The 14,168-nt window shown below is 50.0% G+C and overlaps 1 protein-coding gene across 1 annotated transcript in view; it reads left to right on the top strand.

Moving 5' to 3' along the window:
• Positions 1–14,168, top strand: part of ADGRA1 (adhesion G protein-coupled receptor A1) — a 299,237-nt gene that overhangs the window by 145,802 nt on the left and 139,267 nt on the right. Inside the window, exons 8-10 of the mRNA XM_043988669.1 lie at positions 1,834–1,998; positions 5,304–5,502; positions 6,905–7,054. Coding sequence (XP_043844604.1) covers positions 1,834–1,998; positions 5,304–5,502; positions 6,905–7,054 — 514 coding nt within the window. The remainder of the gene's footprint in view (positions 1–1,833; positions 1,999–5,303; positions 5,503–6,904; positions 7,055–14,168) is intronic.

Raw genomic sequence — 14,168 nt, 5'->3', positions numbered from 1 at the left:
GGTAGGTCTCCCTGGACTGCAAACACCCCAGACTTTCTGCTGGAGCCACTGAATTATGTAAAGTTCTGCAGAGCTAGAATGAAAACTATCCAAAATGAGATGAGATGTTGGAAACCTTACAGTGAATCTTGCCAGATTCTCAGAGAATGTGCGGCCAGGATTTTCCCCAAGGTTGGTTTGGCGAGAATGCAGGCAGAGCAGAGGCCTCAGGAATTAGCATAGGGCTGGCACACTTGGTTTCATTCATTCCTTCATAGCCTAAATTCCAGATTATCTGGAAAAGACTTTCATTTCAAGAAATGGCCTCTGTCACGGCCCGGGGGTGTGTGCGGGTTTTCCCTCTACTCAGAGTCCTACATTCCATTATCTTCACACTAGACTTCCCCAAGCCCCCAGAATCATCATTTACACCTGTCATCTTGGCACCTGGCTTGTCATTTACTCTGGTCATCTTTAATCCTTGTGATTTTTTTGGGGGGGGAGGGCAGGCAATGAGGGTCACACAGCTAGTAAGTGTCAAGTGTCTAAGATTGGATTTGAACTCAGGTCCTCCTGAATCCAGGGCCAGTGCTATATCCACTGCACCACCTAGCTGCTTCCTCCTCATGAGATTTTTGCAACAACCCACTGGAATTGGATTTCCTTGCCCCCTTTTTGCCACAATCCCAGATGCCTTCCCCGGGGCGTCTCAAATATGGTGCATTTCTGGCATGGCCACCAGAGGGAGGAATCCTGCCAGGGCCAGAGCCCTCCTTGGGCAGGAACCTGATGTCCATGATTCCTCTCACTTATTTAGATAGCATGACCTTCCGTTACCACCCACAGCTCCTGAGCTGCATTCACCAGTTGTTATGTGAACCTCTGGAGAAGGTGAAAGCTGTGTCCTCTTCAGACAACGTAGTCAGTCAGACAATAAGCATTTATTAAGCCCTTACTATGTGCCAAGCTGTGTGCTGAACACTGAAGAGACAAAGAAAAAAGCCCTCGGCCAAATGGGGGCGAGTGTGCCATCTGCTGGGTGCAGACAAGCTAGATGGGATCAGTGGCCCTTCCCTTTGAGAGAATTAAAATGAAAGTGTGTCAGAAAGGCTAAGTGCCCTGGTCTCATCTTGAGAGTCCTGGGCCCACTCCCCAGAGCAGGCTGTGCCTATTTCCTGGCAAAGAATCATCCCCCAATCCCAGACAGCCCAGAGCTCTGAGCCGGTTCCCCTCCTTTAGACCCACTTTCTATTGAGTTTGATCAATTGGTGGCATTCTGCGAATGTGTGGGTGATTGCAGAATGTTTGCAGGCTCTTGGCTATCCTGTACTTTCCTGATCTAGGTGATTCCAGGGGATTTCTCCGTTCAGGCCCATCATTCAGGGACTGTAAGTCTCCTGAGGGAAGACACCATTATTCCAGTTTTTACAAACCCTTGCTATTAAGTATGTTGCCTTGCTCAGAACAGGTGATGAATGAGTTCTTGGGCTCAAAGGATCCAAACTAGCACAATGACCAATCGCTCAGGCACATGGGAACCTTTCCTGCTAGGGGTGGGGAGTAAGAAGGTGAGTGTGCACTTGTGTTGTCAACAGTGGGGATGGGCGCACTGGGTCATTGCCGCCCCTCCCCGAGGGGCACCTGGAAGTGCCCCCCACCCCCAGCGTCATGAGCATGTGGCCAAGGTCACCAGCTATGGCACAACCTTCGAGGTGGAGGGCGCTGCCTCCTTTACACAGGGGAGGCCCCATCTGGGCCCCTGTCCCTGGGCCTGGCCCTGCCCCCACGCACTTGTGGCACCCTTCATGCCATGCCAGGGATCTCACAGGCCTCCTGGTCATTCATTGCTTGCAGGGAGCTCACCCTCTCCAGCATTGGCACCGAGGCTGCAGGATCCTGGGAGTGTCGGGTCAGCAATACCTATGGCAATAAGACCAAAGGGGTGGAGATCACAGTGTTGGAGACCATGGCTCCCTATTGTCCCGCAGAAAGGATCCGGACGCAGAAGGGTGACTTCAGGTAGGGTGCTGCCCGGGGCTTCTCTTGTGTCGTTCAGTCTCTAAAACTGTCGGGTTGGTGACCAGGGGCCATGAGGGTGGAAGCGGAGACGATGCTTGGTGCCCACTGGGAGCATTGGGGAGATGTGGTGCCTGGCATGGGTGGGGCAGCTGCTGCCATTGGCTGCCGCTGCATCCTTGCCCAGCACTTGGCACAGGCCTGGTGCATCGGAAGTGCTGATGACCAGCCCACACCCAGAGGCCAGAGTCAGGATGGATGGTTTCTGGAAGCACTTTTGGGTGCCCAGAGGACTTTCCTGGGTGTCCCTGCAAGATGGGCAGCCCAAGTGGCTTGTCCATGATCACAAAAGCAGGAACTCTGACAGGTGGGACTTGAACCTGGGTTCAAATCCATCCAAATTCACTGCTTGTTGTAGCAAAGCCCCCAGGCTGTTCTGGAGAGGCAGGAAACTAAATGCTAGTGTGGATGTAGCTCTTAAGGTCTCCCGAGGGCTTTGTAGACATTGTCTCATGGGATCTTCACTGTAAAGGGAGTGGGGGAGCTGTTATTAGCATCCCATTTTACAGATGAGAAAACCGAGGCAAGCATAAGTGAAGTGACTGCCCCAGAGTGACCCGGCTAGTAAGTGTCTGAAGCCACATTTGAACTCAGGACCTCCTGACTCCAGACCCAGAGCTCTAAGTGGGGACCCTTCAGTGCAGACAATTCTGATAGAGTTCTGTCTGGGAAGACCTCAAGAAGCCCTTACAAAGGGTCCGTGAAGGCAGACCCCACACGGTCCGCTCCTCCTAAAGGGGCATCCCTGCCAAAGTCAGACAGTTGGCATTTGATTTCATGCACTTGGCATCCTGAGAAGGGCTCCCAGGCTTCCCCCACCTTGAGGACACAGGAAAGATGGAGGGAGACACCTTGTTTCAGCTTGTGTGCCGGGGACACAGTGGGGCAGACCTTGTAGGGGTGGCTGATGGCTCAGTGTGAAGGAAGATGCCACAACCCACTGAATGCATCTGGGCCTAGTGGTGAATGCTCAGAGCATAGCTTGCAGGCACGGTGCCAGAGGCCATTGGAAATCTGGGCTGCCGACTTCTCCCCATTATATAACTATCCTCCTAGGCCTGCCTCCCCTGCCCCATCCTGTGTTTTGGCTTGGGGGGGGGGAGGTCTGAGGAGCACTTCAGAAACACAGTCGGAGCCCTGGCATTCAGACCCATAGAAAGGCTGCGACGCCCTTCACTCTGATGCCCAAGATGTCCATGCCTTCCCTCCCGTATGGAAAGCTTTCTATATTCCTCCATTCCTTCTGGAGCCAGCGCCAAGGGCAGCCTGTCATTGTGTATCAATCAAAAGCAGACTGTGGAGTCAGCCCACACTGATCATTCCTAAAAAATCCACACAACCACATTTTTGAAGCCTCTATCAAAGGCCTGCTGGGTTCCTGGATTTCTCTGCTTTTCCTTTGAAAACAATGGATTGAAAGTTTTTGAGACTGCCTTTTGGACCAGCCCAGCTTTCTCCTAGGATGCAGGTTCCAGAGGCCGGGCCTCCGAACTTCGAGCAGCCGCCTGCCAGGGGCTTTGAAGGGGAGCTCTCCTGGCAAATCAGGGGGTAGGAAGAGAGTGCAGAAGAGCCAAGCTTCATAGGTGGCTGGCCACCACAGCTGCCACTCCGGGGATGGGAAAGGGGGTGGCTGAGCCCAAGAAATCAACTCCCTTTCTGGGCCTGCAGAATTGAGCAATGAGGGCGCGAGAAGAGCTAGCCGGGACGTGAAGGGTGAAGCCATGGGGTCCCTCCCATGCTGCCTCTCACCTCTGTGTGGAGCAGGCTTTGAAAAATGCAATCTCAAATATTGGGATTAAAAAGGCAGTGTCTCCGCGATTCAGTTTAGTCAATGATGCATCGCCCGCTTCCGACCTTCTTCCCTCTTTTCTGAGATGTCTTTGGGGAAGTGAGTTCGTCCTCATTGGTTTAAATTTTTCATTAACTCGGTTCATTTTCTCATCTGTGTCCTCTCTCCCTGAGCTACCTTCCGCTTGGCTGCTTAGCGAACTGTGGGGAATGAAGGTAATTTTTCCTCACGGCTTAACTTTATTGGGAATTGAAATGAATTAGTTACTTTGCGATGTCTCAGGATGCTCTCCTCCAACACCACAGAGAGTATGTCTACATTTTTAAGATGAAAACAGGCTGAAGAGTCCATGAGGAAGCTTCCCAGCTTCTGGGCTGTTCTTCCATCTGCGTGGAAACTGTGGCTGAGAGCCCCTCCTGGTTCCCACGGACTGGGGTCGTCCTGGAGGCTGACCCCAAAGGGTTACTTTCCCTCTATGTGATCCCCAATCTCGAATAAAGCTTCGGTGGGGCTCACGATCAGGTTGCCCTAAATTTAGCTGGGTGATGGGTCCCCAACGCCTGCCCAGGCACTCACAGTACTAGGGATATGTCAGGAATAGGACAACCTTTATTCCGCATTCTCAGAAAATGTCATGGTTCCAATCTTCCAGTGGCAACAGCCACCTTGGTGATCTTCCTTCCCCAACAAGCTCCTTATCTCAGGAACTTCACTCTCCCGAAGCTGGCACTGACCAGGAATGTTCCCCCACCTCTGCCCAGAAGGCTGGATCCAGGGACCACACAGGCAAGGAATTCAGAATTCCTCCTTGACAGAGGAATGTGGGGTTCATGAACAATGTCCTTGAGCTCCCCCTCAAGAGAATGTGTCAGCCATTGTCTTGTGAGTCTACCATAAACACCATCCTTTATGGGAAAGGAAAAATGCCATTGCTACCCCACCTCAACGTTTGCACACCCACATGTAAAAAAAAGTCCCGCCTGACACTGGAAAATAACTGAGTTGGTGCCTCAGTTAGAAGCAGCTTTTCTTCCAACCCCTAAGTCTCCGGCAACCCTGCATTAGGAGACAGCCCTACTCTTTAAACCCATCAGTAAGGCACAAGAAGCTATGCAGAGACCTTGGAGCAGTAGACGGCATGCTGGGCCAAGAACCCAAAAGACTTGGGTTCAAATCCTTCTTCAGACTACTGGCTGTACGACCCCCAACAAGGTACTGAGCTTCGATCTGTAACATTCTGGACTTGGGCTGAGTGGTCTCCCGGGTCCCTTCCATCGAGGGCCCTCCTGAGTCAGGCCACACTCCCCTGCTGTGGTCAAAGCCTTGGGCCCCGGAAGGGCACGGACCGTGCCAGGGCCTCCTGGTGTCCAAGCTGGGGTTCCTTTGTCCCTCCCTTCTGAGAGGCTCCGAGTGTCTCCCCCAGACTCCCTGACGTTTTCCGTGTCTCCATTGTCTCTAGGTGGCCCAGAACCTTGGCTGGGATGACAGCTTCCCGCCCCTGCCTTCCCTTTTCACTGAGCCTGGTGTCCCTCAGCAGCGGCCCCGAGGAGCCCAGGGCTTGGCGCAAGTGCGGCCAGGCGGGCCGCTGGGATGAAGCCGACTTCTCCGAGTGCCCTCCTTCCCAAGTGGTCACCCAGGTGCTCTTGGCCTTTGCTATGGTAGGTGAGCCCACCCGTGGCCATATGCATGTGGGGGTGGGGGTTGGAGGGAGGGGCGGGAGGCGGATGTCAGGCTGCCTCTACTGAGCCGCTCTTGGCTGCAGGCATGGGGGTGGGGGGGAAATCTGGGGGCCTTCTGGGAGGAGGATGCTTATCCCAGCAGGAAGGCAGGCAGGCTCTTCCTCTCCCAGGCTTCTCCTAATGAAAAGCTCTCATCCCGTCAGCCCCACCTCAGGAGCCCATCCCCTCCCAAGGCTTCATCAAGTCTATCCACTTCTGCCACTGGGTCTGCTCTGTTGATAAGGAGCCTCCGTCCCCCCAGACCTCTTTCTCTCCTAGCTCTCCCCTCTTCTGGCATCTTCTGGGATGCCCAGAGACCTGGCCTGCTCCCAAATATGTTTGCTCCCCTTAATGTCCTCTGCACCTTGGGCACACTCTCTGCATGCCCCCTGACACCTGGGCCAGGAGGATGAGGAGAAGGCAGTGACAGACTGTACCTTGGAACTCTCCATTCCACCGATGTAAAGTAATTAGGTGGCCTAGTGGTTAGAACACTGGGCCTAGAGTCAGGAAGACCCAAGTTCAAATCCATCCTGGGAGCTGTGTAGCCCTGAGCAAATCACTTACCCTCTCTGCCTTAGTTTCCTCATCTGTAAGATGTGAATAATATTCCCAGGGCAGGAAACCCTGCACTGTCTCGCTAAGCACTGCCAACCACTGGATCTCAGATCCAGCTCAAGTGACGTGGTAGAGGCAGCGATGGTGGCATTTTCAATGGGTAGAATTCTTCATGATTGTCAATAGAGAGAGGCCCAGGGCCAGAGTCGGCCTGGCGGTCTATCCATTCCAGGCCCTCCAAGTAACGCCAAAGCCTCTGACTTCCTGAACCGTCCTGGACACGGGGTGGCCAGCACCACACCCTAAGGGCTGCCTAAGTCTGATTCATCCTCTTCCTGCCTTTGGAACTTTGAAGAGGAAGAGGGAGGTCCCTCTTCCCTCATTGGCCACAGCAGGGCCAGGCAGGAGCTCACCCTCCTCCTGAGGAGAAAGACTAGATCGCTCCCAAGGGACGTAACCAAGCTTATCTGGAGCCTGAGCCCAGTAGAAAAAGTGGAGCCTACTGAGTGCTCAGCACAGTGCCTCTCATAGCACAGGTGCTTACTGAATGAATGTTTTTGATCGATTGCTATCTCCTAGGGATGAGCCTGGAGTGTTTAGGCAACCTCTGTAGGACCATCAATGCTGACCCATGGGAGTGTGGCGGGGGGGGGGGGGGTACCTGCCTCTTGCCCTGGAAGACTGAGGCTTTGGCACGACATGCCTCTGACCAGTGCTGATCCCAGGAGGAGGGTGGCTCTCGGGCTGGGCAGCTCTCTGACACCAGGGTCTGCTGTCCTTTCAGATGCACACCAATGCCACTAATGCAGGAGCATTCTCCCTCCAACTGGCCGCCTACACAGCAGGTGCTTCCACCTTTGCTGGGAAGACAGATGTCATCCACCTGGCCCAGATGATGGACAAGTTACTGGCCTTTGTGGACGAAGTCAAAGAAGTGAGACATCTCTCTTGGCAGCGTGTCCTGAGGGCAGGGGAGGGAAGCGGACAGAGCAGAGGTGTGGTAGGGACTGGAGGTGGTCTGCATGCAGGCGAAGCCATAGTTTGGGGAACCATGCACATTTCTGTGTTTGGTGTCTGACTCTGGCTTTGGGGTGTTGGGGGGTGCAAACATTCTCCAGCTGTAAGTGTCCTTTGACCTCTGGGAAAGGCTGAGGGTGCCTTCTGACACCATAACAGGACATGGGCTCACTGCTCAATGCCTGGTAGCTTCCATCTGAACTAAACATGAGGAAACAAGCCTCATTCCCCATCTTCTCCCAGATGTTTCACACTGCGCCTGCCTCCCTTTCTGGGGCTGAGGACAGGGTCTCTTCACACTCAGTGTCCCCTCACCCAAGCACTTCCTGTGTGCTTGCTCAGGGCTCAGCCTGTGCTTTGTGGGTCAGATTGGTCTTGAGAATTCCGTGATAACTTGAGGTGCATGGCACACCCAGGCAACGCAGGCTGGGAGAGAGTGGCCTGGCCAAGACCTCATTGAACAGATTGCCAAGTGGACGCAAGGCGAGTGCAGCCCTTTTTTGGGGTCTTCCCAGGCCCAGAATTCCATAGCCAGCAGAGCCTTCAGGAACACCAAGATGCTCCTATACACAGGCCTAGCCAGTCCCATTGGCCTCTTCTTGGAGAGGGACCCCCCTCCAGGAGCAGCCCACCCCACTCTGGGACAGCTCTCAGCATGACCTGGCCAAATGGGCCCTTTGGAAGCCCTCACACTCGGGCTCTAACCTGGGGGCCAAGCCAAACAAGGCTCATTTCTCTCCCACTGGATGGCCCTTGGTATAATAAAGGCATCTCACCTGCTTCTAACTGCTTCCATAAAGCTTGTGGGGAATACCTGTAAAGTACTTAGATACCAAGCACACAGTAGGTCCATAATAAATGCATGTTCCCTCCTCCCCAGCATCTCCTTTTCTCTAGGGTCAACATTCCCATTTCCTTCAGGTCATCTGCACTTGACTCAGAGTCCCAAACCTGTTGCCCTGCCCTTGTCTCTGCTACTCATCAAAGTCCCTCCTAAAACGGAGGAACCCAGAACAGAATCCCATACCACAGAACAGAGAGACCCTGACCCTCCTTGTCCACTCCCTTCTACCTTGACCTTACCCCAGGCTGGCATTAATGCCCGGCCGTTGCTGAATCCTGTTGTAGTCGCCCAAACCCCTCCAATCTTCTTTTCAGACAAACTCTCATCTAGGCCAAGTTGGGAGGCTGATTCCAGGACCCCCAGTGTCCTCCTGACTGTGCCCCAGTTTATTTGCTATCCTTCCCACCATGAACTCACCTGCCAATTCAGTTAGTAAACAACCTATGCAAATGAAATCATAGTTATAAAGAACTTAGCATGGTGCTGGTCACATGGCAGGCGCTTTAGAAATGCTTATTCTACCTGTGACTTTGCTGAGTCATTGATAAAAATGGTCAATAGCACAGGAGCCAAGCATAGATCCCCAGGGCACTCCCCTGGAGACTTTCCAAGGTGACCTGGAAGAATTGATGATTAATTATTCTTTGTACCAGACAATTCCACCAGTGCCCCTACCTGTTCTCTTGACAAAGCCCTCATTTCTCCATCCTGTTAGCAGGGATCAAGGGACTTTAGCACACAGCTCCAACAACATAGACAATGCTCCCTGACCTAAGAGGCCTTTCAGAATCGAGGTCAGAACCAGCCCCATGTGGCTTCCTGTGAGAGCACTTTGCAGCCCAGAGTCTGATGACAGAGGGGCTGTGCGTCTTGGACTGGGCTCGGATTTGTGAGGCCTCCCTGCCCCCCTTCTTCCAGGCCCTGTGTGGTCCAGGCTGTGAAGGATTCTGGGCCAAGAATGCTTTGCTGATATCCTGGTGCTGATGTTCCTAACCAGGCAGTCAACGTTCACTTGCGGAGACAGACACCAAAACAGAAAGATGATTGGACCGAATCTCAGCAGAGACATCATGCAATGCAGGCGCCCCCTAGGACTCGGCTCTGCCACATAGCATTTGTACCCGCAGGCTGTTAGTCTGGTTTATCAAAGACACCCCTGCCGCTGTCGGTGCTTTGCACCATGGGATGCGGTGGCAGTGTTTCCTCTGGTGAGTCTCCCGGCCCTCAGTCTCTGCCTGCCTGCCTTTCACCACCACCAAGGGAAACAGGAGGGCTGTCTCGCCATGCACAGGCCCCCTGCTCCCAGTGTGAAGCCACGCCTCTGCTTGACCCAATTCACTCTCAGCCCCCGGCCCCAGGACTGCTTCTTGGAACCCTGAGGATCAGTCTGGAAGACATCCGTGGCCCCAGAGTCACAGGACCAGCAACTCTTCTGCTCTGGGGGGATGCAGGGAAGGGGGGCAGACAGCTCCCCTTTGGATGGAGGAAACTGCTCAACAATAGGCCCTGGCCTGGCACACAGCAAGTGTTTAATAAGTGCTTTTTCATCCCTCCATATAAATGTTAGCTGCCATCCTCATCCTTGTGATCGTTGTCACTACCATCATTGTCATTGTCACCGTCATCATCGTCATCAAACTGATCCTGAAGACAAGAGCTGAAACCTGGAGGACCAGGCTGGGCCAGGCTTACAGCACCTGGAGGACCAGGGCTGGGCCAGGCTTACAGCACCAGAAGGACCAGGGCTGGGCCAGGCTTACAGCACCTGGAGGACCAGGGATGGGCCAGGCTTACAGCACCAGAAGGACCAGGGCTGGGCCAGGCTTACAGCACCTGGAGGACCAGGGATGGGCCAGGCTTACAGCACCAGAAGGAGGGACAAAAATGAACACATACACACAGAAGGTTGTGCCGGGGCCTCAGACAGACCAAAGGAAGTCTAGTGAGAAGGCGCCTCCTTAGAGAACACACAGCAAAATGGGACTAAGAATCGCCCTCAGTGAGAAAAGAAGGTGGAGGGTCTGCCTGGAAGGAGCCTCTTCACTTTACAAATGGAGAAACTGAGACCCAAGGGGTGAATGCAGTTTCCAGTCCTTCCTCTGCCCAGCCTGAAACACAAAGGAGCCGCTAGAGCTGCCTCCCTTTCTCTATTGGGCTGAAGACTACAGCCTGTGATGCCCAGAAGCTCGGGGTGACCATCTCCAAGTCCTGGCCCCTGAAATGGAAGGCTGGATTCATCCAGGACTCCTTAACGCCCTCCAATGCACAGAGCTCAGAGTGGTTTTCCTGAGGGAGCCTGAATGCACTGAAGACTCATGATTCAATCTGACTGTGGGATCCACTTCTCCCAGCCCTCTGGGGAATTGTGCACGGGCATCTCAGGACCTTCCTTGGAAAGGATCTATTTATAACATGGAAACACAGCCAGGGGATGTAGGCAGGACTGCCCCACCCCTTCCCCTGCCCACTCCCTTCTCACGTGGGAGGTCTGCAGTTCACCCACCTGAATGAAATGACTTCCTGCTGCCAGAGATCCAAAGCCCGACCTCAGGGAGCTCAGTTTGGCAGGAGCCATGCTCAGATTGAGGGGAGTTTGGGCTTCTGGGCAGTGCCAGACATACTGTGTGTCAAGGGTTGGGGCTGGGCTGAAGAGTCACATCCACCTCCCATACCTCCCCCTGTTTACACTGAGTGTTTTTTAACCTCAGTGTTTTTTTTTTATTTTGAGCCAAAGTACGTTGAAAGAGAAGTAATTCCCCAAAGAGATGGGGTCACACATTTGTACTTTGGGGAGCATTGTACGAAAATAAGCACTCAAGGCAAGCGGGTCTGCAATGAATTCATTTTGGACACTGAATGGATGAAGGGTCAAGGCATAGGCAGCCCCTGTGGAGGAGACTTTTAAAATAGCATTTTGTCTTTCTGCCAGTCACATGCTCCTCAACTGGTAAATACACAGAGACAAGCAAGGAAAGTCAGGGGGAAAGCCAGGAGGTGAATGTCAGCAATCCATGGGCTCCTCAGTGTCAGAAACATGCCTGGAAGAGCTGGGCCTCCACATCGTAGATTACTATAGTCATTTACTCTAGTGTAATTTCTATCTATTCCATCCCACTGATCCACCTCTCTATTTCTTTCTTTTCTGTGTGGGGCAATGGGGGTTAAGTGACTTGCCCAGGGTCACACAGCTAATAAGTGTTAAGTGTCTGAGGCCGGATTTGAACTCAGGTCCTCCTGACTCCAGGGCCGGTGCTCTATCCACTGTGCCACCTAGCTGCCCCACAACTCTCTATTTCTTAGCCAGCACCAGATTGTTTTTGACAATTTGCTTTATAATACAGTTTGAGTTATGGTGCTGCCAGATCACCTTCTTTCGTATTTTTCATTGATTCCTTTGATATCCTTGAGGTTTTGTTCTTCCAGATGCATTTTGTAATTTTTCCTAGATCTATAATATATTTTTGATAGTTTGATTGCTACGGCACTAAATAAATAAATTAACTTAGGTAGGATTGTCATTTTTATTATGTTGGCTCGGCCTACCCATGAGCAACTAATATTTTTTTCAATTATTTAGATATGACTACATTTTGTGATAAGGGTTTTATAGTTCTGTTCATTTAGTTCTTGGGCTTGTCTTAGTAGGTACACTTCCAAGTATCTTATACTGGCCACAGATATTTTAAATGGAATTTCTCTTTCTGTCTGTTGTTGCTGGACTTTGTGGGTAATATATAGAAATGCTGATGATTTGTGTGGGTTTATTTTGTATCCTGCAACTTTGCTAAAATTGTTAATAATTTCAAGTAGTTTTTTAGTTGATTCTCTAGGATTTTCTAAGTATAACATCATATCATCTGCAAAGAGTGATACTTTTGTATTCAATACATCATCTTTTTTAAAGTATTTTATTATTTTCCAGTTACATATAAGGATAGTTTTCCACATTTGTTTTCACAGGATTTTTAGTTCCAATTTTTTTTCTCCCACCCTCCCTTCCCTCCCTCCTCCCCAAGATGGAAAGCAGTCTGATATAGGTTGTATATGTACAATCACATTAAACATATTTCTGCATTAGTCATCTTGTAAAAGAACAATCAGAGCATGAGAGAAAAACCTCAAAAAAGAAGGGAAAAAACAGTCCAAAAGTAGAAACAGTATGGTTCAATCTGTATTCATAATTCACAGTTCTTTTTTTCTGGATGTTGAGAACATTTTCTATCATGAGTTCTTTGAAACTGTTTTGGATCATTGCACTGCTGAGAAGAATCAAATCTATCACCATTGTTCATCACACAATGTTGCTGTTACTGTGTACAATGTTCTCCTGGTTCTGCTCCTCTCAGTCAGCATCAGTCCATGTAAGTCCTTCCACATTTCTCTGAACTCCTCCTACTCATCATTTCTTATAGGATTCCATTACATTCATATACCACAACTTGGTTAGCCATTCCCCTTTTGATGGACATTCCCTCGATTTCCAATTCTTTGCCACCACAAAGAGAGCTGTTATAAATATTTTTGTACATGTGGGTCCTTTTCCCTTTTCTATGGTCTCTTTGAGATACAGACCTAGAAGTGGTACCACTGGGTCAAAGGGTGTGAACAGTCTCATAGCCTTTTGGCCATAGTTCCAAATTGCTCTCCAGAATAGTTGGATCAGTTCACAGCTCCACCAACAATGCATTCATGTCCCAGTTTTCCCACATCCTCTCCAATATTTATCATTTTCCCTTTTTGTCATATTTGCCAATCTGATAGGTGTGAGGTGGTAGCTCAGAGTTGTTTTAATTTGCATTTCTCTAATCAATAGTGATTTAGAGCAATTTTTCATGTGGCAATAGATAGCTTTAACTTCTTCATCAGAAAACTGCCTGTTCATATCCTTTGACCATTTATCAATTGAGAAATGACTTGCATTCTTATAAATTTGACTCACTTCTCTATATATTTGGATTTCATAACAATCTCTATCTCTTGTTTGGATATAAATTGTTTTGCTCTCCATAGATCTGAGAGGTAAACTATTCCTTCCTCTTCTAATTTGTCTGTGATATCACCCTTTATGTCTAAATCTTGAACCCATTTTGACCTTATTTTAGTATAAGCTGTAAGATGTTGGTCTATGTCTAGTTTCTGCCATACCATTCTCCAGTTTTCCTAGCAGTTTTTGTCAAATACTGAGTTCCTATCCCAGAAGCTGGAGTCTTTGGGTTTATCAAACAGTAGATTACTAAAGCCACTTAATACTGTGTCTCCTGTGCCTAAGTTATTCCACTGAACCACCACTCTATTTCTTAGCCAGTACAAAATAATTTTGATGACTGCTTTATAGTATAGCTTCAAATTAACCCACCTTCCTGTGCATTTTTTTCATTAGTTCCCTTGATATTCTTGACTTTTTGTTTTTCCAGATAAATTGTGTTATTATTTTTCTAACTCTATAAAATAATTTTAGGTAGTCTGATTGTTATAGCACTGAATAGGCAAATTAATTTAGGTAGACCTGTCATTTTTATCATATTATCTCAGCCTATCCATGAGCAATTGATATTTTTCCAATTACATAGATCTGATTTTGAGTGACCCAGTACATCATCTATTCTTAAACTGCTGCCCAGGGGCTTTCAAATCCAGAGAGATTCTGCTCCCAGGTTTAGCTCATCACCTTTAATCTCATCATGTGTTGCTCACTCAAACCTTGACTGATATCACCTGCCTCTGCCTCTGCCTCTGCCTCCACTCCTCTCCAATTGAAGGCAAGAGTGCAGAGTACTGAACTCCTCCCAATGCTTTCCTTTATAGAGGGCAGAAACTGAACTTAGCTCACTCCACTCTGTACCTCCTGCCACCTGGTTTCAGCTTCTGAGCCAGGTACCCTCTAGTGTCCCACCCCTCTCCCCACCCCTTTCCTACCTCCTTTTGTGTTTTGTCTCCCCCTTAGACTATAAGCTCCTTGAGAGCAGAGATTGTCTTTCTTTTATTGATTTTCTCCCCTGGCACGTAGTAGGTGCTTCATAAGTGTTTATTGGATCGGATTGATAGACTCCTGGCTTATCACATAAAGTCCATGTAAGGGTATTGTATAGCTGGGTGAGTTGGGTCTAATGTAATTAGCTTCCTAGGCCTGGGAGTAGAGAGGGCCCTTAGAGAGGATCAAATTTCACCCCTTCATTTGACAGATGAG

This window comes from Dromiciops gliroides, chromosome 2 (genome assembly GCF_019393635.1).
Source record: "Dromiciops gliroides isolate mDroGli1 chromosome 2, mDroGli1.pri, whole genome shotgun sequence".
Lineage (NCBI taxonomy): Eukaryota > Metazoa > Chordata > Mammalia > Microbiotheria > Microbiotheriidae > Dromiciops > Dromiciops gliroides.
Note: the sequence above shows the minus strand (reverse complement) of the source record. Positions and strands in the feature narration are given on the sequence as shown.